This window comes from Physeter macrocephalus, chromosome 3 (assembly GCF_002837175.3).
Source record: "Physeter macrocephalus isolate SW-GA chromosome 3, ASM283717v5, whole genome shotgun sequence".
NCBI classification, from domain to species: domain Eukaryota; kingdom Metazoa; phylum Chordata; class Mammalia; order Artiodactyla; family Physeteridae; genus Physeter; species Physeter macrocephalus.
Genome location: NC_041216.1, coordinates 10,556,378 through 10,583,350, shown reverse-complemented (window position 1 = coordinate 10,583,350; position 26,973 = coordinate 10,556,378). Strand labels below are relative to the sequence as shown.

The following is a 26,973-nucleotide window of genomic DNA, read 5'->3' as shown; positions in this document are numbered from 1 at the left end:
CCCTCTGCCCCAATCTCTGACAACCAACTAATCTGCTTTCTGTATCTATGAATTTATCTATTCTGAATATTTAATATAAATGGAATCATACGATATGTGACCTTCTGTATCTGGCTTCGTTCACTCAAAATATTGTTTTTAAGGTTCATCCATATTGTAGCATGTATCAGTACAGTATTCCTTCTTTGTTTTAACTTTTTTAGGTAAAATTCACATAACATGAAATTAAACTTTTCTTATTTTATTTATTTTTGCCTCGTTGGGTGTTCATTGCTGTACGCGAGCTTTCTCTAGTTGTGTCAAGCGGGGGCTACTGTTTGTTGTGGTGCGCGGTCTTCTCATTGCAGCAGCTTCTCTTGTTGCGGGCTCAGTAGTTGTGGTTTGCTGGCTCTAGAGTGCAGGCTCAGTAGTTGTGGTGCATGGGCTTCACTGCTCTGCGGCATGTGGGATCTTCCTGGACCAGGGCTCGAACCCATGTCCCCTGCATTGGCAGGTGGATTCTTAACCACTGTGCCACCAGGGAAGCCCCGAAATCAAACATTTTAAAGTGTACAATTCAGTGACATTTAGTACAGTCACAGTGTTGTGCAACTACCACCCTACCTGGTTCCAAAACATTTTCATCATCCCAAAATTAAACCCATACTCATTAGAATGTTAATTCCCATTCTCCCCTCCGCCACTGACAACCATCAATCTACTTTCTGTCTCTATGGATTTATCTATTCTGGATATTTCATATAAATGGAATAATATACTATATAACCTTTTGTATCTGGCTTTTTTTACTGAACATGATGTTTTTTGAGGTTCACCCACATTGTAGTATGTATCAGTACTTCATACATTTTTATGGTTGAGTAATATTTCACTGTATGGATATACCACATTTTGTTTATCCATTCACCCATTAATGGACATTTGGATCATTTCCTCCTTTTGGTTATTGTGAATAGTGCTGCTATGGACATTTGTGTACAAATTTTTGTTTGAACACCTATTTTCAATTCTTTCAGGTATATGTGTATATATATTATATATATATAAGATTGGAATTGCTGGGTCATATGGTAATTCTTAAGAATGTTTTTTTTTTTTTTTGGTTGCGCTGCACGGCAGGCAGGATCTAGTTCCCAACCAGGAATCGAACCTGTGCCCCCTGCAGTGGAAGTGCAGAGTCTTAACCACTGGGCCACCAGGGAAGTCCCAAAGGGTCATATGTTAATTCTAAGTTTAACTTTTGAGGTGTCACCAAACCAAACCATTTCCAAACCATTTTCTACAGTGGCTGCACCATTTTACATTCCTACCAGCAATCTTCCAATTTCTCCATCTTCACGTTCTCTTAACGCTTATTTTTGTTGTTGTTATGGCCATCCTAGTGGGTTTGAAGTCATATCTCATTGTGTGTGTTTCGATTTACATTTTTCTAATGACTAATTACGTTGAGCAGCTTTTCTTGTGTTTATTGGCCATTTGTATATCTTCTTTGGAAAAATGTCTATTCAGATCTTTTGTCCTTTTTAAAAATTGGGTTGTTTGTCTTTTTGCTGTTGAGTTGTGCCTGAGGAAATAATTTTAAATTGGAAAAACTATTTAAACATAAAGATATTTGTCACAGTATTATTTACAATAGTGAAAAAATTGAAAATGACACAAATGTCTAACAATAGGGGATACAAAAACAGTCCCAGCCCTCAAGGGCATCCTGTCCTGTCAACAAAGCACAAGAAAAACAATAAATTCAGTAAGACCCATGTTCAGGGTGTGCACAGGGTACCAAAGATGCTCAGAAGAGGGGTTGGGAGCATGTCAGGGGCATCTTCCCCAAGCAAGTGAAGAAATGTGAGGATAAGTGTATGCAAAGCAGAAGAATGGCATGCATCCAGAGTTGCAAAAGAGAATGATACAATTGGGGAACTACAAAAAGTGTTTTGGTCTGTGCTGTGAGGTTCAGTGTAGGGAATCAGGAAGGAGCTGGAGCAAGAAAGTTCTTTTGTGCTAAACCTTTACCTGAAAGCTCAGAGAGCTTCAGAAGGAGGCAACATAATGAACTTTATGTTTTGGAAAGATAACTCTGACAGTCACATGAAGAATTGTTGATGGTGGGTCCAGACTAGGGTCTAGTTAGGAAGAGTTACAAGACAGAATGAACTAAAACAGTGGCTGTAGGGAGAGGAGTTAAGAAGGTCAGGGATTAGATATGATCCCTATGTCATAGTTCCTGCCTGTTATGTATTAGATTGTGCCCCCCCAGCAAAATAGTTAGGCCGAAATCCTAACCCCCCAATACTTCACAATGTGACCTTCTTTGGAAATAGGGTCGATGCAGATGTAATTAGTTAAGATGAGGTCATACTGTAGTAGGATGAACCCCTAATCAATATGACTGGTATCCTTATAAGACAGTCATGTAAAGATAGAGACACACAGGGAGAACTCCATGTGATGACGAAGGCAGACTGGAGTGATGCAGTTGCAAGCCGGGGAGTGTCAGAGGTTGCCAGAAAACCACCCGAAGCTAGGAAAAGGCAAAGAAAGATTCTCCTACAGGTTTCAGATGGACCGTGGCCCTGCTGACACCTTGACTTCGGTCTTCTAACCTCCAGAACTCTGAGACAATAAGTATCTCTTGTTTAAGCCACCTGGTCTGTGGTACTTTGTTACAACAGTCCTGGGAAACTAATACACTCCCACTTATTTAGGATGATGTCCTGGCATAATTATGTAGTTCAGTAAATACAATAGCTAACATTTCTTGAGCAGTTACTCTGTGTCAGGCTGTGTTTTAAGTGCTTTACTCAGAGCAACCCATTTCAACCTCTCAATTCCCTGTGAGGAAGATTCTATTATTATTTCCACTTTATATTTAAGAAAACTGAAACACAGCATAGTCAAGTCAATTTCCCAAGGTTACAAAGCTAGGTAAATGGCAGAGCCAGATTTCATGCTTGGCAGGCTGACTCCAAGCTCTAGTGTTCTTACACAATATACTATGCAGCCATTCTAATAAATATTTGCTGAAAGTTTCGATGGATGGATGAATGAATGAATGATTGAGTAAATCTGGATTTGTTACCAGGGTGAATAGTAGAGGTGATGAAGAAGAGAGAGGAATCAAGCCTGATGCCAAGGTGTTTTGCTTGGAAGACTTAAATAAGGGATCTCCATTTATTGAGGCAGGAAAAAGAGGGGCAAAGTCAGATTTGGGGGATGGAGGTTGAAAGCTGGAGAAACAATGAATACATTTTTTGAAATGCTTAGTTTGAACCACCGTGAGACAAGCAAGTGAGATGTCCTGTAGACTGTTGGACAAATGGATCTGGAGCTCCAGAGAGAGATGTGGGTTGTAATTATAGATTTGGGAGCCATCAGTGTACTTAATATCAGGGGTTTGGATGAGATCACCAAAGCAAAATATGTAGGAAGAGAAAAGCAGACCACCTAAGACAGAGCTTTGGGGAAAACTGGAATTCAGGGGACCAGTGGGGGTAAAGGAGCCTTTACTTACTAGCACAGGGTCTGTCATGGAAAGGATAAAAGTCAGGTTATAGTGGGTTGAGGAGTGAATAGAAAATGAATCAAAGGGTAAGCATACATGCTGCAAGTGAGAAAGTGAGAAAGATGGATGATGGGCTGGGGCAGAGAGTAGGTGCAGAGGCAACTATACACAGTGCTGTGCCGGGGTTGCTCATACCAAGTGATTGTTAAATTTCAGGAATTTTGCAAGCTGGTTGTTAAATACAGCCATTATTAAAAATTAAGTTGTGGGGACTTCCCTGGTGGTCCAGTGGTTAAGACTTCGCCTTCCAATGCAGGAGTGCAGGTTCGATCCCTGGTCAGGGAGCTAATCCCACATGCCTCGTGGCCAAACAACCAAAACATAAAACAGAAGCAATACTCTAACAAATTCAAGACTTAAAAAAAAAAACAACTAACTTAAAAAAAAAATTAAGTTGTAAACAACAAGGGCCTACTGTATAGTACAAGGAACTACATTCCATATCCTGTGATAAATGGTAATGGAAGAGAAAATGAAAAAGTATATATGTACAACTGAAACACTCTGCTGTACAGTAGAAATTAACACATTGTAAATCAACTATCCTCAATAAAATAAATTTTTAAAAATTAAGTTGTACAAACTTATAATTAAACTATATTTAAAGACAAAGGTCATTAATTCTTAAAACTCATCACTTTCTAATTATTTTACTACATTTTATTATTATCTATGGTATCTGTTCGATGGAAATATTATAATGGTGTGCTACTGCACATCTCTTCTCAAATCTATGTTCAGTGACGTCTACTGGTAGCTTGAAATTGTTCATGGCAGGAGTATTTATACCATGGAAACTGGAAAATGCTACAGATCAGAGATTGTTTCATTGTTTTGATGATTGGGTACATTTAAGAAATTAATGGAGGGATTCCCTGGTGGCACAGTGGTTAAGAATCCACCTGCCAACACAAGGGACACAGGTTTGAGCCCTGGTCCGGGAAGATCCCACATGCCACAGAGCAACTAAGCCCGTGCACCTCAACTACTGAGCCTGCGCTCTAGAGCCTGAGAGCCGCAACTATTGAGCCCACGTGCCACAATTGCTGAAGCCCGCGCGCCTAGAACCCGTGCTCTGCAACAGGAGAGGCCACCACAATGAGAAACCCGCGCACCGCAAGGAAGAGTGGCCCCCTCTTGCGGCGGTTTGAGCCCTGGTCCGGGAAGATCCCACATGCCACAGAGCAACTAAGCCCGTGCACCTCAACTACTGAGCCTGCGCTCTAGAGCCTGAGAGCCGCAACTATTGAGCCCACGTGCCACAATTGCTGAAGCCCGCGCGCCTAGAACCCGTGCTCTGCAACAGGAGAGGCCACCACAATGAGAAACCCGCGCACCGCAAGGAAGAGTGGCCCCCTCTTGCGGCAACAAGAGAAAGCCCGTGTACAGCAACGAAGACCCAATGCAGCCAAAAATAAAAATAAATAAGTAAATTTTTAAAAAAAGAAATTAATGGAGAAAATATTAGGAATGCATATTAAACTTAAAAGTGCATCCTGTCTGTAGCTATTACATTGTAAGCAGCACCAAAAAAATTGAAGAAAAGTCCTCCAGCATTCAGAAACTATTTTCCAATTCCACAAAGAAGTCACATCATTGATGAATGAGCGAAGTTCTAACGTAAGTCTTCATTGTTCTACTTTTGTGTCTTTAACAAAAGGGAAAATATTGACCATCATTTATGGTGGGTTTGTCAATTGCAACCATAGGTTGGCTAGGATGTAAGAGTTTGGCAAAAATCAACAAAAGCATTCTGTGAGAATTAATTGGCTATATGGAATTTACAGTAACGAGTAATGCATATTTTATTACTTTAAAATTGTATGTTACACATCCTTTATATAGTAAAATGTATAGTAAACATATATGTGTATATGTATATATGTACATGTGTAGATATACACACATACACATGTACACACAATTGATTTCCCCCCAGACATTGTTCAACCTCCTGACTACATCAGAGGCAACAGTCTCACTCCTATGGGAATGGGCCATTGGATTTAAGGTAGTAAAGGCCTTCTATGCCGAGTGGCTGGAGGAGGCACTGAATCTGCCAAGGACGAGAGAATGACAAGGGTGGGCCTTCAAGGCCCAAGGAACTCCATGCATTGAGTGATGGGGAGGGCAGCAGAGGAGAGCAACAATGAGGGGTAGTGGTTGTAACAGCTTGAAGAGAACTGTCTCAAGCTGGTATTACCCAAGGGCAGAAGAACAATGGTCTGGACGTGGCCACAGAGAGCTGACCCCTCATCTCCCACTGGCCTTTGTAGTACATGGGTCATGGGAGAATGAGTAGCTTCTGTTTTTTGAGGTTGCAGAGAAAACAGTGCCCTCAGGGGACAACTTGGTTTCAGTTAATAGTAACAGCTTCCACTTATTGAATGCAAGGGGAGTAGAGCGCAGTGATATAATCAGGGTTTCTGAGTTAGACATTTCAGGTTAGAATTCTAGCTCTGCCACTTACTAAATGTGTGATACTGAGCAAGGTACTCACCCTTTCTGAGCTTCCATGTCCCAATCTGTAAAATGAAGGAAATATTATCTACCACTCAATAGATAATACACTTAAAACACTAAGCACAGTGCCTGGCACATGGTAAACTTTCAGTAAATTGTAAATACTATTTGGCTTTGTAAGTGGAAAAGGAAGATACATAATTATATAAATACAATTATACATGGGGGTAAGGAGGGGAAAAGAAATACAATATAATAATGGTTGTCCCTGGATGTCAGAGGACAATGAGGTTTTTTCTTTCTTCACGTCCTCTGTATTTCCCAAAACGTCTACAACAAGAAAATTTTGACTTCCATTTTTTTAAAAAATATTTTTTAAAGCAAGGAGTGTGCATAGGAAGAAAAATCATTAAAAAAAAAAAAAAAGACCTGTGTTATCTCAGGGCATGAGAAAATAAAAGTCTTCTGCAGGATACGCAGGCCTAGCATCTGGGCAAATTATTGCAAACAGCAGAAAAAAACACTTGCAGGGTTTAGTATTTCTAAGTCATCCTTTTTCACCACTAAAAAATATTGATAAGTTTGAAGGCTGTCTCCTCTTCTCTATTGTCTGTCTCATCCTGTGATTTTTAGATTTCAAGAGGATTTGCAGTAATGAATAAAGGTGCTATAAATTAATCTAAACATGATTCAAATCTCTAATTTATGTATTCATTAAAATTTTACCTGTTATCAATCTTAGGGTTCCAGGTGTTAATGGCAACTCTAAGTGAAAGTCAAATATAATCATTTGCATAAAAGCATTAGAAGATGATTAATTGGTATTTTCATGCAGCTGTGATCTACTCTGCACTTCTAGAGCTAAAAAAAAATGTTTCACGAGAAACATTTACCTATGCTAATCCTCATGAAATTGCAGAACATCCTCCAGTTTTCCATGTACTCAGTTACGTTTATAGCACTTTCATTACTGGAGTCACATTTCATATTTCCGGATTTTAAAGGCATTACAATTGTGCACGCTTGAAAATTAGGCTGATTTCCACACCATTCCTTGAATATTTGTGTTCTGTTCTGACAGGAAGATAGAGATTAACTCTACTTGTGTTAACAAATTCCTGTTTGTGTGTCTTAGCATGATTTGGGGAATATATTCCAATTTCAAGGGGCCTAAACTAGAGGTGTCCTAAAAAATAAGTCACAGGGCTTAGGCAGGAAAGAGTTTTCAGAAAAGTGATTTATCTATGCTGAATAAAAGCTGTAGCACTGCCAGCTCAGATCCAGTTACAATTGCTAAAGCATGTCCAGGCTGGTTATCTAATGGCTCTGCAAGAATTTAGGCCACGCATTAATGCACTGAAGATAAAATCAATTTGAAAATTTCTTAAATCAAATACCAATCCTGGAGTAATACTCTCTGTGCAGGAGAATCAGCCAACAGTAATAGGAAGCCAATTATAAACTATAAACCACTCTGCTCAAATGTCCTGGTTTGTTAGTGGTGGGGCCCATTACACAGTTTGCACAAGTTGAATCCACTGGCTAGACAGAACTGCTGTACACAGACACATGTGCTCCTCTCTCCCCCACCCCCAACATTTAATATAAAGATGCAGCTCAATAGGGACTCACTGAGTACAAAAACCCACATAAACATGCTGAACATAAACATCTCGCCATTCTACTATAGCAGTACAGTCAAGCAGTTAGCAAAGAGCAGAAGCCTATGAAGATTAAATGAGATAATGCAAGTGAAATTCTGAGTCCAGTCATACTCAGCAGAAATTGGCTAGTAATATCTCCTTGTTCCTCCATCTTCCTGACTGCCCCAACCCCAAATTAGCAAAGGAGACAAAGTCTCCAACATTAAAAACACCTCTCCTGGCCTACTGCAAGCCATCATCAACCTACTACACATAAATGTCTCTCAGCTTCTACTCTCAAAACATTCTCATTCATTCAATTCTTATTTATTGCATGCATAGTATAAATCGGCCACTGAGTTTACATAAAAGATATGGCCTCTAATTTAAGGATTTCTTGAATAAGCTTTTTGAGCATAGATCTGACCGTGCAATTCTTTGTTTACCAACCTCCAGAGGCTCCCCATTGCCCAGAATAGATTCCCAACTCAAGACTGATTCAGAATGACCTTAGTGATGCCTGGACATGGACACTTTGAATAAACCACATAGTTGAGTCTGATGTTTCCTCCTGATTGAAAACAGTAAATAAACTTTCAAATTTCTTGTTATGATATGCAATACCCTCTACAATATGACTCCAATCTTCCCAGCCTCCCAAAATCCACACAATTTGGCCTCTGCCTGAATTTCACCTTCATGGGACTTCCCTGGCAGTCCAGTGGTTAAGACTCTGTGCTTCCACTGCAGGGGGAGAGGGTTCGCTCCCTGGTGGGAGAACTAAGATCCCGCATGCTGCGCGGCGCAGCCAAAATATAGATTTCACCTACACTGCTTGGAAAGTGCTTTCACTGCCTTCACATAGCATTTGCACATAGTAGCCTCCTTCACCTTCCTCAGAGATCTTCCCTGACCATCCCACCTAACTCCACACATAACCCCAGTCACTAGCCCCTTACCTACTTTCTTCCTAGCTTCACAGTACGAACCACTATCTGAAAGTGTATTACTTATGTGTACCTATTTATTCTCTATCTTCTCCACTAGAATTTAAACCCTGTAAGGGCAACACCTGTCTTATTTGCCACCATATCCTAAGTGCTTAGAATAGTGGGTAGTATGTGGCAGGTACTCAAATACCAAGTAAATCATCACTCTTCCTATAGGTGCTAAAATCACAGCACTTAACATGATATTTGTATAATCCCTTCTAGTCAAGGCCCTACTGGTTATTAAGAAACTGATTCAGGGGCTTCCCTGGTGGCACAGTGGTTAAGAATCCACCTGCCAACGCAGGGGACACAGGCTTGAGCTCTGGTCCGGGAAGATCCCACATGCCGCAGAGCAACCAAGCCCATGTGCCACAACTACTGAGCCCACGCTCCGCAACGAGAAGCCAACGCAATGAGAAACCCGCGCACCACAACGAAGAGTAGCCCCCGTTCGCCTCAACTAGAGAAAGCCGGCGAGCAGCAACGAAGGCCCAACTCAGCCAAAAATAAACTTTTTAAAAAAAGTCAAAGTGCTTCCAACAAAGATGTGATGGTAGAAGCCTGTGGAATTTCCTTGTTTCTATTTTCTAAGGTTTTTTTTTTTAAAAAAAGTCTTAAGCGGAGAGTGAGGATGAGAAAGATGTTAAAATGTAAGTTTTCAAGGGGACCAAAAGAGTAAATGGGATAGAGAAACACAGGATTGTCAGATGGTACTAAGGTTTACTTGAGATCATGACTTTAAACACAGAAACTGTTCCAGCAACTTCAGTTGCGTAAGTGCAGAGAAGGCAGCATACTGAACTTAACCAAAAATGGAGTCCAGCCAGGCAAGTATAATGAAGCAAGAGTTGGGGCAAAGCAATTTACTATGTAGCCAATAGTAACTAACACTGGACCACAGAATCTAAGCTGCATAATGAAGGACATGAGGTGAGAGGATCAGTGAATTATAAGTCACATAGTTCTGTAACCACTCACTCTAATAATTAGTCTACATATCTGGCTCCTCTTCTGGACTGAGGTCCTCCAAAGTGGGATCAGTGTCTTACCTTTTCATTCTTCGTACCTCATCACATGAATGTGTTATCTGGATGATGTTTTACCCATGGTTTAAAGGGAAATTTCCCACCCCCAAATTCGATATATAAACTTCCTCCTTTCTCACTGTTCTTGAGTGTTCAAGTAAAGTTTCAGTGCTTCATCAAAACCCTATGGTAGGACTTCCCTGGTGGCACAGTGGTTAAGAATCCAACTGCCAATGCAGGGGACACGGGTTCGAGCCCTGGTCCAAGAAGATCCCACATGCCGCGGAGCAACTAAGCCTGTGTGCCACAACTACTGAGCCTGCGCTCTAGAGCCCACGAGCCACAACTACTGAAGCCCACGTGCCTAGAACCCCTGCTCCACAATAAGAGAAGCCACTGCAATGAGAAGCCCCCGCACCGCAATGAAGAGTAGCCCCTGCTCGACACAACTAGAGAAAGCCTGCGCAGAGCAACGAAGACCCAACGCAGCCAAAAATAAAATAAAATAAATAAAAGCATGAAATCTTCGAACTTCCCAACCTCTAATTATTTCACCTCCAAAGTAATTATTAGCGGGATCCAAAACGGGCCTTGAGAATACCAAGTTTTCTAAGGAGACATAAATGAAACTCAACCTGAGGGTGGAGAACAAATGCACAGACAAAGAGCATGTAAAATATGTTTTATTGTTCTTTAAAAGGGCTCAGGGTTTGGTTTTAAATCAGGCTGCACACCTTTCATCAGTCTGACATCTCTCTCACCATGTCAAACTGGCTTCAGCTAGCAATACTTCATTAAATCCAAAAGAAAAAAAAACGTTTAATTTTGAAGAAAATCCAGTTCTGAGAACAATTAACATTAGTCTGTAATTTAAAACAAAATGAGGGCTAATGTTTCATGTTGCTTTATATACCCTTCTCCTCATACAGAACCAGGAATGTAATTTTCCTAACTCAGGCAGGCACTGTTACTGGTGGATACTGCTCGCTCGCTCGCTCTCTCCCTCTCTCTCTCTCTCTCTCTCTCACACACACACACACACACACACACACACACACACACACACTCTCTCTCTCTCACACGCTCACTATCCCTTTCTCTCTCTCTCTCTCCCCCTCCCTCCTTCCCTCCCTCCAATCTCTCTCTCTCTCTCTCACACACACACACACACACACACACACACACACACACACACTCTCTCTCTCTCACACGCTCACTATCCCTTTCTCTCTCTCTCTCTCCCCCTCCCTCCTTCCCTCCCTCCAAACAACAAAACTCAGAGCATGTCAAAGGAAAAAGGTTTGTTCTGGTATTGATCAAAACCCTTGAAGTCAACAGTCTATCTGAGCTTAGAGGGTATGCTGTTTTGATCTTGAGCCTATGTTAAAGGAATCTACTGTCAGGTTCTGAAATAAAGACTTTTGGATAGTACCATCATTTTTCACTTTAAAATCCTAGAAACAATTTCAAAAAGCATTATTTTGTTTTCTGGGATGGGGGAGAAGGGAATCTACAGATTTTCATTTATTTAAAAATCAAAACAACTCGGCATAGGAAACAGGCAGTTCATATAGCCAGCCAACATCTGAGGTATCATCAGTGTGAAACAAGGTCCTGGTCCATTCCTACTGGCCTAGCTGATCCTAACAAAATGGGAAGTTTATGGCTCTGCACAGCAAATTCCAACATGACAAGATGACTGTAAGACTTTATTCAAATCCTTAGAAGCAGAGCACTATTAATTATGTAATATTCAGCTGGAGAGTGCAAGAGCCCCTGATGGTATCCTCCAACTTGCTTTGTCAATGCAGCCTGGTCACAACTGCAAAGGAGCAGCAAAACAGCTTTTCTAGATCAGTACATTGAACCCAGCAAAGAATCTGCAGAAATGATACTACACCACTGCACTAGCCACACAGTCCCTTTGCTACACAATGAGCTGCTCTATGTCTCTCTTCTACCCTATTATGGCCTGTGGACACATACTCACTAGGCATTGTTGGTTTTGAACCAGCAAAAAAATTTTTTTTAATCTCAAAGAACCTAGTAAGAAAATAACAAGGCAATCAGTGGTTAAACTGAACTGTACATATAGGGGGCAGTTTGGGAAATACCCATTACAGGCATTTCTCAAGTCTAAAATATTGTGTCTTTGCTGCTACTCCTTTGACTGTTCCTGAAAATTCAGAGTACAAATAAGTCCTAAAATAAAAACTTTACACTAACAGCATTCTCTGACATCATTAGACAGAAAATCAGAGTAATGCTACAGCCCACAATTCTACAAGGTGTAGAAAGTGTGCTAATGCTCTGCCTGGACATATCTTTAGTGACGGCCTGGAGTACTCCCCTTCCAAAAACAATCATCTCTGGGACATCCACTTAGCTTCATTGGTTGGAAAAGAGATGAATTCGACTCTCAGCTAAGTTCTTTGAGAGACTCCTCTTAAAATGGCATTTCCCCACAAATTTATCAAAACAAAAAAGGCTCCTGGCTACTTTGCCTAATGTTGAATAGGGTTTTCAAGAAAAGAAACTAACATTGACTACCCCATCATCAGTAAAGACTAAAAAACACCTGGATCATATACTATATACGCCACTGCCTTTTCTTTTTTTTTTTTTTTTTTTTTTGGTGTTTTTTTGTTTTGTTTTTTTCCTAAAAGTGCCCAGGTGGGCTTAAGGCTGCCAGACTGCACGCACATCTACAGCAACATGGGCTTCTCTTATTTCACCTACAACTTGTATCAGAGGAAAGAAGAGGGATAGAAGAAAGTGAGAAGAAGGGAAAAATATACCGTGCCTTCCCCCCCACCCCCAAGAAAGAAAGAAATCCACAAAAGGGAGATCTATGTGCCAAGCATAATGGAAGAGTGTGCTCCCCAAACAGATGGTTCTGCAGAGGCTAATGTTCTGCTGGTTTTCCTTAGAGACCTTTTTTGAGAAAGTTAAAAGACAGGAGATTTTGAAATAATTCAATCCTGGCAGAAATTCAAACTCCAACACTAGGAGCAAAATCATCCTTCACTAAATTAATCCTTTTTTTTCTTTCTCTTTTTCTTTTCTTAAACATTTTATTCACGTTATAGAGGGATTTCTTTTTTGTTTGTTTTTTTCCAATCATTAGGAGAGTGGTTGAGGAGTACTGAATCCATCACTACTTTGATGACACAGTTAAGATTTCAGATTCACATTTCCAGGTACCAAGAGTTCCCTCTAAATGCCACGATCAAGTCAGCCTTCGTATACATTTCTTTCTACTGAACGCAGCAATGCCCATTGGTATCTCTGAAGCGTAATCGCATCTTAGGTCGGTATTTCTCCAGGTAAAGCAGCTGTTTGGAATTGAATGCTCCCCTTCTTTTTCTGAAAATACAAGAATGGCACACTTTATCATGTAAAAAAAGAGCTTCCTGATTCACTGAAATGTGTATTTATGGCCTATGGCCTTCTAACTCTACACAGCTGAAAATCAGCATATTTCCCGTACAACATCACTTCTTAAGTGAAAGGGCTGAACTGTAACATGAACTTTCTGTGTGCCTTCCTAAAAGAAGAAATAGACAAATTTTCTTTGTTATCTCTCATTAGAGTCTATTAATCGTTTAATAAAGATCAGAATGGTTAATCCAGAGACATCTGACTATACTCTTCCTAATTAATATATTCTTCATATTAGAAATGGCAGCAAGTATTTAGGATAAATGAGGAAGTATTTATATGAAGCAGCAGACACAGATGGCATTCCTTGAAATATGTTATCTTCCTAGAGCTGCTACCATACATTTCATGCCCTTTGTCACAAACAGTCATTTTTTTTATTTCTTTCTCTCTCTCTCTTTTTTTTTTTTTTAAGAAAAGGTTAGAAAGGGAAAGGGCAAGACAATAATTGCCAAAGAATTCTGGACAAAAAAATAGCATGGCCTGTTATTCCAGTCTGCTGTCAAGATTTTGTCTGGGCACTACCATCCTGATTCTGTGACTGAACGAACAGGTCACTTAAGAATCCTAGGTGATTAACTGCTCCTCTATAGTTTCTTCCTTTCCTCTTTGGCACAGAGAGTTACATTTGGAAGGCATTTTGGACAGCCATTAAAAGAGGCACCAGATCACTGAGACTCAGCTACCTAGCTATTCATTTTAAAGATTCCTAGATGTTCAAGTCATATACTGGACATATTCTACAATGCCCAAATTTGCCACCTAAATTAGAAAATCTTTAAATCTGGGAGCCAGTAGTGTTACTGTGAGTCTCTTTATCACTTGCTATTTTTGATATCTTCAAATAATATTTTAAGCCAAAGACAGCAAATTACCCTGTACTATGAATGGGTACTTTTTATAATTTCTTTCTCTTATATGATTTTGCTTTGTGTTTTTAAAAAATTAATTAATTAATTAATTATTTGGCTGTGCCAGGTCTTAGTTGTGGCACGCAGGATCTTTGCTGAGGCATGCAAGATCTTTAGTTGAGGCATGAGAACTCTTAGTTATGGCATGTGGGATCTAGTTCCCTGACCAGGGATCAAACCCGGGCCCCCTGCATTGGGAGCTGAGTCTTAGCCACTGGACCACCAGGGAAGTCCTGCTTTATGTGTTTCTGAACATAAAACTTCATACTCACTGTCTTATAAACTGAACTGCATCTTCGTACTTCATTCCACATTCAATCAAAGCAAGTGCGACCAGCACAGGTGCCCTGCAGAGATAAGCTCATTTGTAAATAACCACAGGTCTTTGGAATTAAAGGATTTTTTAAAACCCAGGATTACTTATTACCAAAATTATGTAAAGCTTGAGATTTCATTGTTCCTGTATACTAAAATATCTGATATTTTTCTACATAGTAAAAATATCTAAATCATTATAGCTTCTATGGTATTTTCTATTTTTAGTAAAGTACAAAATTCTAAACCTTTATTAAGAGATCTTTACTCTTTAAAACATCATCACATTATATCTCAAATTTTCACATCATTTTATGTCACCAAAAATCCACTGATCTTTAACCATTATCACAGTAAATGACCAAATGGATTATCTTGAGTGTCTCAGAATTTTTGTTACAAATCAATTTTAATATCATCTCTTCATCAAATACTAAAGAGGTGCTAGACTTCCTCAACAAAATCCTTTCCATGAGCTAGGAGAGTGGCAGAGAATTCGTAATTAGGACTTGTTTTCTATATATATATTAATATAACAAAGGAAATGATGTTTTTAATAAGCCCATTATAAGGCACTAACTTTGGACTTACTACCTAACTGGGATAGCTATTAGTTTAAAAAACTGCCCCAAATCAGGATAAGGACTAGAGACGTCTGACCCTGAAGAAGAACTGTACAACACTAAACTGCAAAAAAAGGAAAATAGCAAACGAAAGGGTTGAGCACAGTCACCACCACCTTGAGGCAACAGCAGCTTGCACTAATGTTTGGAGTCAAAGTGCACATTATAAATTGACATTTAATCTACTGTTGATGAGTGTTGCAAACACCATTCCATGCAGTGCTCAAGGAAAAAGATTTTAAAATCAAAGTCAACTTTCATTCTCCATACATTTCAAGAATTTAAGGTTCAACCATCTGCTCTTCATCTATTAACTTCCATTCATCTCAATCTAAAATTAACCATGTATAGATTCTTCAAATCTAAGGTTATTTTAACTTTGTTGCCCATTTCAAACACCTAAACCTTTGATTATTGGAAATGGAGAAACTGAATTAAGACTGTATTTTTGGCTCAAAGATAAGATAATTACATTAAACCAGTTTCAAAACAACTTATGAACCACCACGCACTAAACCCAGACTGACAAACAATGAAACATGAAAAGTTATTTTGAGAAATCATTACACCAGCTTTTGCTCTCATTTCCTTTCCTTTCAGGCAACTTAATATTTAGCGTAATAAATGCAGTTTCTATCAAAGTGAAATTTTTGATAATGAATTCACAGACAAAAGGGGAAGAGCTTACCTTCCCAGTCCTGCAACACAATGCACTGCAACACAGCAACCTGGCTCTTCACGAAATTTGGTTTTTAGTAGGTTTAGCCAATCGTCAACTATCTGATTAGGGGGTGGCGCTCCATCGTCAAAAGGCCAATCCTGGGAGGAAAAGGTCTTTTACATTAAATTGATATTTTCTCCAGAATTAACATCCTAATGCACAACAGCTGCATACACAGGGCAGGCCTAATTGCACTAACTGTACTACATGTACCTTTTTTTTTAAAATAAATGTATGTATGTATGTATGTATTTATTGCTGCATTGGGTCTTTGTTGCTGCGCGCGGGCTCTCTCTAGTTGCAGCAAGTGGGGGCTACTCTTCGTTGCGGTGCGTGGGCTTCTCGTTGCCATGGCCTCTCCCGTTGCAGTGCACGGGCTCTAGGCTCGCGGGCTTCAGTAGTTGTGGCGCACGGGCTTAGTTGCTCCACGGCATGTGGGATCTTCCCGGACCAGGGCTCGAACCTGTGTCCCCTGCATTGGCAGGCAGATTCTCAACCACTGTACCACCAGGGAAGCCCCGTATACCTATACTTAACCACACAATTCTGATCACTTCTGAAAAATGATCCAAGATCAAAATTCAAGTGTGCCAACTTAGCCTTCTCAATGAAGCATACATAACCAGCATCATAAGCATCAAACTTTTTCTTTGGAAATTATCTCTTATCAGAGTGATAAGAGGCTAGCATTCTTCAAATATTTTATCTGAATAGAGCAGTAATTAGACATAATAGAGAAAATTAAAACCAAGACAAAGTAAGAGAGGACACACCACCTGTCAATAAGATTTAGAAGTCCATTTTGGCAAAGTGTACCAACTGGTATCTCATTGGTCTCTACGAATATAAATATTTTTGAGGATTATCCCCAAATAGCTCTAAGTTATGATGTCTTTTCTTTAAAGACTCTCTGATAAGTAATTTCCAACAGCAGATCATAATAGAAACATACTACCATCTTTGTGCTTACATATGTATTTTTTTTTAAATCAAGCAGCAAATATTTGTAAAGCTCTGCCTGAATTATATACATCCCATTTTACAAGTACAGTGCCACATGATATGATCCTGAGGAAATGACAACCATTTTCTCAAGTATTCCCTTCTCTTTTTATATTCATTGATTTGGGCTGTTTTTCAATTAAGACCAACCCCATGTGCATTCACAATACAGGCAGGGATTTAACTTCCTTGTTACCTTGCACAAGGTCCTGAGAAACCAACACAAGTCATTTTGAAGAAAGGGGGGAAGGGACATTCACATGTTGCATCATACCCTCTGTCCCATCTAACTTCAAGGACAGAAATGCAAAGACACTGGGAATTTTTTTTTTTAACATAATACTATTCTAATGAGACTGGAAGGACACTTTAAAATACTAGAGAAGGAAAAAGGGAAAAGTGACAGAGCACTAAATTGATTCTGCACTCATTACTGGCACCACTAGAACACTTCATGGAGCCCATTAGCCATGACAGCACATTATGTTTGTCAACTACGCCCCATAATTAAAGGGCTGTCAATGTTATCATTATGTCACTACAGAGTTTAACTGTAAATAGCAGTAAAACTAGTAAGTACCTTAGTCAAGAGCTTACTTCCTCTAAAACTCCCTAAAATGCATCTAGTTAAGAAACAATATGAAACATGCTTTACTTACTAATACAAGCAGTTTCTATCCAAAAAAAATCACTAAAGCAGTAATTTAGAAGCATCTGAACTTCAAACTGACATGGCTGAAACCACCATTAGTCTTTTCCAATGTGCCTCTGATTTACAAGAACATTGGTCAAAGGGTTGAAAGGTCTCACTTTGGGAATATCCTCTTATAAAGTGTTCCAAATCCTCTTCATCTAGCAAAAGTAAATTAGCAATCCAACTTAAACTAAAATTTCTGCCTAGGCATTAGGGAGAAGGGAGGGATGAATAGGTGGAGCACAGAGGATTTCTAGGGTCATGAAACGACTCTATGATACTATAGTGGTGGATACATGTCATTATATATTAGTCAAAACCCCTAGAATATACAACACCAAGAGCAAACCCTAATGTAAATTACAGACTTTGGGTGATGATGATGTATCAGTGTAGGTTCATCAGTTGTAACAAGTGTACCACTCTGGCGGGGGATGTTGATTATGGGGGAAGCTATACATGGGTAGAGTCAGGGCATATATGGGAAATGTCTGTACCTTCTGTTCAGTTGTGCTGTGAACCTAAAACTGCTCTAAAAAATAAAGTTTATTTAAAAAAATTTTTTTAAAAATTCTGCCTAGGAAAAAAAAGAAATTCCAAGCTTAATTCTAATATCCTTGTTTTTTTTCAAGCTTTAGTTGACCTTTAATTTTATCTGATCACAGCTCTTTAAAACAAAACAAAAGCCTAGATTTAAAGGCCTGGAATAAATCCCAGATCTACTATTATCTTCTACAAACTACTTCAAGTTCTTTAGTTCATTGCTATTTCATAAAGGTGTTTACCAACATTACTGATTCAAACAGACTACGGTCAATCTGCAGTTCATTTTCTCACCCTGCCAACTGTCAAGACAAACTGATTTCTCATCTACCCACTAAAGAACATACAATACAGGAAAAGGAACTTGTATTTGGTTTAACTTCAGGACTTAAAATTCTGTTTTTATTTTTTTAAACACAGGGCTACATTTTATACATGTTTATACTTAGCCCCAGTGATTTCCAGCCAGGGGACCTTAAAGTCATTTAGAAATAGGAATGCAAGCAAAGTATTATTACCATGCCATACTATTAAAATACATTTTAAAAAACATAATGTTTGGCTATTTGATTTTTGTGTTTTCACCAATGTGGAAGTGAGGAAACTTTATGTATCATATGTGAGACAACTGCCTTACCAACAGGACATTTATTTTCTTTGCATCAACTGCCTTCTCAACTACTAACCAATGCAGTAAAGACTACAGAACTAACTCTCAATAAAAAATAGGAACATAACCTTGTACCATCATCTTTCTTATTACTTTCTTCCTACCCAACTACTTCAAAACTCTTCAGTTCTCTTCACACTACAATGCCCTCCCACAACCATGTCAGATAGCTCTAAGACACTAAGACTACAAGGTCATTTCAATACATGCTACTGTAATTTAGACAACTTTTTAGGGAATAAAGTATAAAATTTTACCTAATCTGAAGTTCCTGTTTCCAATAATGAAACAGCATATTTAGGGGCCAAGGAGAAATTTAATTCAAAATAATTCCAATCACTATATTCAAACTATATTCAAATTATGAAAGAAATCTAATCATACAAATGTTTCTTAGAAACCTACCAAAAAGTATCAGAAACTATGCTAATTACTCTGGAGCAAGATGCCTTCTCCCTCTCCCTACTTATGCTCTTCTCCCACCTTTTTGTCCCCTACAAGTTATCCACAAAATATTAAGTAACCAATTTGTACTTGCAAAGCAAGAGAGAATATTTCCATGTGATTTAAGAATGTCTGATGGAAACTACTTTCAGTTAGGTTCAAACCAGTAGCCTAGGAACAAAAGCTAAATATCACATTAATTTCCTAGAGAAAAAAAAAATGAAATTTCCATTTTCTTGAAATAAGTGTGCACTAAATTTTGCCTTTTTTGTTGAAAATACTCTGCATCTGTAGACTTCAAGGGCATAAATGAACAAAACTGCCAATCCAAAGGAATTTTAACAGATTGCTATGATTACTGTATCTCCTGTAAGTTTAAAAAGCAAACTATGAGTGCCAAGTTTTTAAAAATATCTATGTTTGAAAGGTACAACTTGTTTGTAGTGAAAAATTAAAACACTACACACTCACTAGAACGTGGATTCCTTCTTTTTCAACTGGTGCTTTATCATATGTAGCATCACAAACTCGAACCAAAGTTGTCACTCCATACTTCTTAAGTTCCTTTAAAGAAAAAATATAAGGAAACTTGTTTTTAGAATCTGCAATGAAAGCTTTAAAAATATACTCTTATTAACTGAAACGAGACCTCATTCTCAGACAAAGATCAAAATCATTCTCTTTGTAACAACATATACAATAGACATTCTTGCATTCAAAGTGGAAGCATCAATAAGGCCCACCTTTGTAGGGGGCAATTTGGTAGCATTAACGCAAAAACTTTAAAAACACACATACACTTTGACCTAGAAATTCTACTTCTGGGAATTTATATTAAAGAAATAAAGATATACACAAAGATTTAGGTACCAGCATGTTCAGCACAGGTTGTTTGGGATGGTATAAAGACAGAAACATTAATGGTCCAAAAACAGGTGAATGGTTAAAGAAAGTATAGCACATCCATACAGAATACTATGACAGCTATAAAAATAATACTAAGAAGGTTGGGGGAAATTTTTCTAAAATACACAGTGTGATCCTAGCTATATGTATATTTATACATATATACATAAATACAGAGAAAAACATCTAGACGCCAGGTATTAACAGTATTTTTAAATTGTCTTTTGCTTATCTGTATCTTCTCATTTTTATGTACTAAGTACATATTGCTTTTTATAATTTCAAGAAACAAAAGCAATTTTGAAATTAAGATTAAAAAGTGGTATTATATTACAAAGTCAAGTAACACACAATTACAGCCAGAAGTCTTGCTCCTTTAAAAGTTTTCCTACAGTAATGCCTAATCCAGTCACTAACTAACTTCAAGAGGCCACTGACATCTTTTTATAGCTGCAAGAGTCTATGACCAAGGAATCCACAGGCTGAAAATAGTATCATGTAATTCAGCCAGGCTTAAAAGTGACTGAACAACCTGAGGGCATACCGGCCTGGAATTAACTTGTACGCTGTGTACACAAAGTTAAGAAGCTCAGAGAATTAAAAATATAAATAAGCAGGACAGTGATATCCTATAAGAAGTGTCCATCATCTGGTTATCTAAAGAGAAAAGTTATTTTAATTGCTAAAGGACTTTATTATTCACAGAAACGCCTTCTCATAAAACGGACTCAGGAAAGTTGTTAATGTTGTATAATGAGTCAGAAATTTTTAAAAATTTCAAAATACAAATAAAATCCCATTAAAATGAACTCCACAGTAGCTGTTCATTGAAAGTTTCCAGTAGAAATTTTTTATGGTAAATATTTGTGACCTTCAGCAAGTCAAAACCTCTTCTGAACTCAGTTTTGCCATCTGTAAAGTGAGAGAGGTAGATTTAGAATCCCTAGGAGTTCATCTAGCTCTCTAAGTCTACTCCATAAATACATCAACAGAAATCACTGAGACTGAACAATCTGAGAATGATTAAAAAGCTTACATTCAAATGCCTGTTGAATAAAGTACAAAATGTTTCTCTACTACTACCAATAGAAAAAATGCAGGATCTGACATAAAAATGCTACCTATAATACCTTTCCTTTCCCTAAATTTCTGGACCTGTGAATAATGTGGTTCCAATTGCTAAGTAATTCTAGGGTAGCTTTTCATCAAAAGTGGTTACGGCATTTGAGGAAGAAATGGGTTTTAGTGTCAGAGATAGTTCTACCACATATTATGTGCCTTCAGGCAAATTACTAAATCACTCTGAACCTCAGTTTCCTCATCTGTAAGGGAAATAATGGTACCTATACCTCATAGGGTTATTGTGAGGAGTAAATGATATAATGCATAAAATTGCTTATTGTAATGCTGGGTATGTACTAGGTATTCAATAAATGCTTTATTATTGAAACTGTAACAAAAGAACTGCTAATAATGTTCAAAGGAAAAAACACAGTACTAGACAATCTCTAAGATGCCTCAAATTCCATAAATGTTCTTTTGAAAATCTGTTTTAACTCATTCAACTCAATTCAAACAAAGACTGGTAAGATCCACAGGATCCATATCATCCATACTCCAATCAGAGAAATAAATGGCTTTGTGGTATAAGATTTCTTTACAGTGGCGTTAATTTTTAACAGGATTTTACCTATAAATCAATCCAAAAAGTAGACCATGCTACAATCTTACCTCTGTGAACTTGTTGAGGGTAGCATTGGTAGGGTTGTGGGTTATCAGAAAACGCATGTTCTCATAGGAGATCTCCACAGGGGCTGGACGGTTCATTGTGGCAAATAAAAAGTGTGAGCGTGCGTGTGTGAGTGTGATGGGGAAAATGAAAAAAAAAAAAATCAATAAATCTTGAAATGTTTCACAGCAGAAAACATTAAAAAGACCACTAAAATGCCTATTATCGATCAGTGTTTTCTCTATTCAACTTGTTTATTCTTTAAGAAGCTTCTCCCTTCAAGATAAGCAGAAGTATTTAGAATCCACTTGAATCCAAATTCAATTCGGGCCTCAATGTCTGCTTGATGGATACCTTCGGACTCCAAAAAAATCCAACTACATACGAAACTTAAGCAGCCTTTACTACATTTAGGCACTAGTGAGACAAGTTAAAAGAGTAGGTCGCTTTCCACTTTTGTTTACTTGATGCTTAATTTTACTGGAGTCATTAAAAGATATATGCTTGCAATTAAAAAAAAAAAAAAAAGCCAACTATTTCTGAGGCCAGTCTCGGTGTCCAGAGTCTTCAAGGCAATGTTAATTATGGCACATAGGACCTCCAAGCTCACTTGTCAGCGGAAACGCTGTGCTGAGCCTGGCAGAAGTCTGCCCTCACGCTCAGAATCGCCATAAATGTGCAACGTATATTCCAACGAAAAACCTGGAGGAGAAAAGCATAAAGAAAATGAACTGGAGGTTAACAGCAAACACAATGTCCAAAGTCAATAATACATTCTTTATGAGCCCAAAGACATCTGAAATGGCGCCACTTCTAAACTACTGCCGTCTACCAAGAATAGGACAGAAGTATATACCAAGAGTTTTAAAAGTCAGAGATTTAAGTTAAGTACATCTTGGGGACTTTCCTGGCAATCCAGTGGTTAAGACTCTGAGCTCTCAATGCAGGGGGCGTGGGTTCCATCCCTGGTCAGGGAACTAGATCCCACAAGTATGCTGCAACTAAGAGTCTGCATGCCACGACTAAGGAGCCCTCGAGCCACAACTAAGGAGCCTGCCTGCTGCAACTAAGGAGCCCATGTGCTGCAACTAAGGAGACTGCCTGCCACAACTAAGACCCAGCGCAACCAAATAAATAAATAAAATAAATACTAAAAAAATAAAAATAAAATAAAAGACACCGTGCTCCCACTGCAGGGGGTGCAGGTTTGATCCCTGGTAAGGAAATTAAGATCCCACACGCTGCATGGTGCAGCCAAAAAAAAGTTAAATATGTCTTCCTTTTTTCAAAACGAGGCTCAATAAAGTTCTATACTAAATAAGATTATTTCTAACTCAAGTCATTTTAAAATGAATTTTTAAAATCATTTTAAATCATTTTTAAATGATTAAAAGATACTTATAACTTCACTCCATGGACTCTTATAAAGTTCACATCAAATGATCTCCTTATTTTTCTGCTTTGATGTTAACTATATTTGGTTAAAATTATATCTGTAAATGGATGAAGGATATTTACCAAAATTCCACTTTGAGGATTTAATTCTTTCAATCCAAAATATGTGCATTGGCCCCATTTATGATATCAGTTCATAAAGTTCATATGATATCAGTTATCTTCTTTTCCTCACAACTCTAAGTAGTTTTTAACTACCTATGATGAATGAGGAAAGAGGATCAGAAAAGTGACTTGTCTAAGGTGAATGAATTAGCTGAGCCCAAATTCAGACTCTTCGGAAAAGTCCTGTATTTTTTCCCAAGGTACCACAATTCCAGCTGACTCAGCTAATATATAAATCCCATTCTCTCATTTCTAGTCCAATTTATCTTTTTATTATTTCTCACATCACTACCTCAAGAGTACAAAAGCATCCAAAGGTTAATTATTCACACAGCAGTCTCCTGCCCAAATATTAATTCCTACCAAAACAAGGCAAGAAGAGGTGGCAGAATTTTTGAAACACAGTAATCTGTACAGCTGGCTTAGTCAGAGTGCCAACATAATCATAAATTCCTCTGGAAATAGGGACAAGGTCTAAGTTCTTCTACTTGCCTCTTCCCTAAGCCACCAATAAATGCTTATTTAGAACTCTTAAAAAGATAACTGTAACCAGACAAATGAAAGATAATGACTACAGAGGCACCTGCAGAAAGAAACTGAAAGAGGTAAGAACAAACCTAAGCCTCAAACTTTCAAGCCTAATCTTCTATCTTCAAGCCTTCTTTTTATGATATTCTTAATGGCATTTTATTTTGTAAATTATATATTTCTGATTGTATTACCACAGACACAAGCGCAAAACTAAAAATTCCTAAAATATGAGAGACACAAGAAATTCAAAATGGCATTGTAAGAACTTCAATATCTCAGCATAATGAGTTATCCACTACAGTAAAAACACAAAACTTCTACATTCAAACTAACAAAAACATAATACACACCATCACCCTTCCTAACTCATAATCTAACTCATAATTCTAACTGTAACCCTAAAACACAGCCACTTTAGATCACACATTTCACAGAGTACTCCTTGTACAGTCAAGGAATTTTAAAGCTGGCAGAAACTTAAGAGATCAAATACGCTGACCTTTAAAAAAAAAGATGCTATTCGGGATCCAGAGAGATTACAAAGACTTAAGTAAGACCACACTACTAATTAGCAGCAGATCAAGGACAAGAACCCAGGTCTTATTTTCCCTCCAATTTTGACTAATGGAGGTATCCACATATTTTTCAAGTCATAATCTTATTCATGACAGTGTAACTTTTCTTCTAATATTTGGTTGGATGTTCATTTGCAACTCTGTGACCTTATAATAAGGGGAGAAAAGACTATTAAAATAACTACTCAAAGAACATGGGTTGCGTGCAATGCAGAGCAAAACACAAGGAAATTCTAACCTGTTTGAATCCCTTTGGTTTAATGCTGTTATGGCAGCTAATATGTGTGTCAGCTGAGAAAGGCACTGAAAGACCAGCATTGTAGTGACAGCCAGGCTTAAAAGGTTACAGCTCTAGCATTAAGTTTTCTACCCAGTCATCAGTGTTTGTCTTCTCAGAAAACAGAACAACCTTTATCCCATCTTATTCCTCCAAGCTCAATTTGGAAGGACCACTCCCAGGGATAAGGATAATTTATTATTAAATTTTCAATTCCTTTTTTTTTTTTTTTTTTTTTTTTGGCTGCACGGCTTACAGTATCTTAGTTCCCTGACCACGGATGGAACCCAGAGCCCGGCAGTGAAAGCACAGAGTGCTAACCACTGGACCGCCAGGGAATTCCCAGATTGTCAATCCTTAATACCATACTGAGATCTCCAGCAAAGGAATTTCTGCCAAATGAAACACTATGTTCTATCAATGTTAACAGATGCATGATAAAAGCAAGCTTCTGTTCCTTCCCCCTCCCCCAGGAGTTCAATACACATTAACAGTTAAATGTTCTTGCACCTGTCAATTCAGATAAACTAATGTTAGTTTCTGTGACACCCATAAGAATGCAAAGCAAACAGTCTGTAAAAAAAAATCATAAACAACCTACCACAGCTGGAAAGTACTCAACAGTCACAGAGCCATACATTTTAGCATAAACTCAGCACCTGTATACCTTACTGGAAAACTTTTTTCTCAAGTTTTCCCTCTGGCATTGATTTTGCTCTACCTACTTAAGTAAAAATTGATTTTTACTTTAATTTACCAGATGATGGAAGAGGCTGGTTTACTTGACACATAACAGTGATCAAATTCAAATACGCATCCAAATATTCTCTCCACCCTTTATCTTTTATAGAATCTAACTCTTAAAATGTTGAATTTGGGAATTTCCATTTCCTAGGCAACATTTCCATTTTTAACAAAAGAATATGACTTCACTGAAGGATTAGAAACGATGGTCTGTGACAGAGAAATCCTTTTAAATTAAAGAGGGAAGGGGAAAAGATAAAGAAGAATGAAGAAAGGGGTCTGGAAGAAGAACAAGCAAGCAGAGGTCTACCAAGCTAAGACAGTGCACTGCCAGTAAGACTAAGTCAATAACACAACAAAGACTACTTAAAACTCTGAAGAGGGGTATGTTACAAGTTTAAATATCCAGTGTCAATGCTGCTCTACTGCTAACATCTACCTAGATGAGAACCAAAAGCCAAAATGTATGAAATAATACAATATCCATCACTTAATCATGGCACAATGTTAAAACGGAAAACCATGGAGAGGTTAAAAGAATAAAACAGGGCTTCCCTGGTGGCGCAGGAGTTGAGAGTCCACCTGCCGGTGCAGGGGACACGGGTTCGTGCCCCAGTCCGGGAGGATCCCACATGCCGCGGAGCGGCTGGGCCCGTGAGCCATGGCCGCTGAGCCTGCGCGTCCGGAGCCCGTGCTCCGCAGCGGGAGAGGCCACAGCAGTGAGAGGCCCGCGTACCGTAAAAAAAAAAAAAAAAAAAAAAAAAGAATAAAACACTTACATAAACTGATATGGGAAGATGGCTAAGAGATACTAATAAGTGAAAAAAGCAAGGTACATGATAATATAAAACAGTATATATAGAAATATTTGTGAGTACTTAGTATGTTTTCACTCAGGCCAGGAGCATGATTTACAATATATACCTTCTAAACAGTTAGTTTTTTTCCCATGTACATTTATTACCTTAATTTCTTTAATTTTTTTATCTTTTTTTTTTTTTTTTTTTTTTTTTTTTGGCTGTGCCATGTGGCATGTGGGATCTTAGTTCCCCGACCAGGGATCGAACCCACACCCCCGGCATTGGAAATGCAGAGTCTTAACCACTGGACAGCCAAAGAAGTCCCTTTAATTTTTAATTCTAGGGTGATAAAGAACCTACAATGATTTACTATTTAATTACATCCTTAACAATGCTATAACCACTGGATTACAAAGAGCCTCAAAAGGGCTAGTCCCTCTGTCCCTGGCAAGCCTGTACCTACACATTTCCAGAAAGACAGCTTTCTTCTTTGTTAAAGATACTAAATTACGGAGTAAAATTCAGATCCTGCTTTGGCAACTGTAATTCTAAGTTCAAATATAAATATAGAGAATTCAAGGGCATGAACGAACTTTACAAAATCGGCCCCATTTAACGTAACCCACACTTACTGGGCATCCTTTTAAAAATCCTGTCAAGCCACTCACAACAAGCTTTCCACTAAGAAATCACCTCTATTTACAAATTAAAGTGATGATGCATTAACCCTCTAATTTGATAGGTTGTGCCAGTATTCACCAAAATAAAAACAGTACATTATAAGTAAATGTACAAAAGAACT

General features: G+C 38.2%; 2 protein-coding genes across 2 annotated transcripts in view; both read right to left on the bottom strand.

Moving 5' to 3' along the window:
* The window catches only part of SPOCD1 (SPOC domain containing 1), a 100,840-nt gene extending 92,338 nt beyond the window's left edge, over window positions 1–8,502 (bottom strand). Inside the window, exons 1-2 of the mRNA XM_055083215.1 lie at window positions 8,119–8,502; window positions 6,063–6,087 (exon numbers count right to left, since the gene is read on the bottom strand). Coding sequence (XP_054939190.1) covers window positions 6,063–6,087; window positions 8,119–8,135 — 42 coding nt within the window. The 5' untranslated portion in view covers window positions 8,136–8,502. The remainder of the gene's footprint in view (window positions 1–6,062; window positions 6,088–8,118) is intronic.
* Window positions 8,503–12,055: 3,553 nt separating this feature from the next.
* Window positions 12,056–22,404, bottom strand: PTP4A2 (protein tyrosine phosphatase 4A2). The gene is made up of 5 exons (XM_028486917.2): window positions 21,687–22,404; window positions 19,521–19,613; window positions 15,664–15,794; window positions 14,310–14,384; window positions 12,056–13,051 (listed from the first exon to the last, which is right to left on the bottom strand). The coding sequence occupies exons 1-5, from the start codon at window positions 21,780–21,782 to the stop codon at window positions 12,943–12,945; spliced, it is 504 nt and encodes a 167-aa protein (XP_028342718.1). The 5' UTR covers window positions 21,783–22,404; the 3' UTR covers window positions 12,056–12,942.
* Window positions 22,405–26,973: the final 4,569 nt, after the last annotated feature.

Excerpts from the sequence above, each read along its gene's own strand:
- PTP4A2 (XM_028486917.2), bottom strand. The coding sequence starts at position 21,782 with ATGAACCGTCCAGCCCCTGTGGAGATCTCCTATGAGAACATGCGTTTT. Across the intron at positions 15,795-19,520 it reads AAGAAGGAATCCACGTTCTA|GATTGGCCTTTTGACGATGG; the intron begins GTGAGTGTGTAG and ends TTTTCCTCCCAG. Across the intron at positions 13,052-14,309 it reads GCAGTTCAGTTTATAAGACA|AAAAAGAAGGGGAGCATTCA; the intron begins GTGAGTATGAAG and ends TTGTATTTTCAG.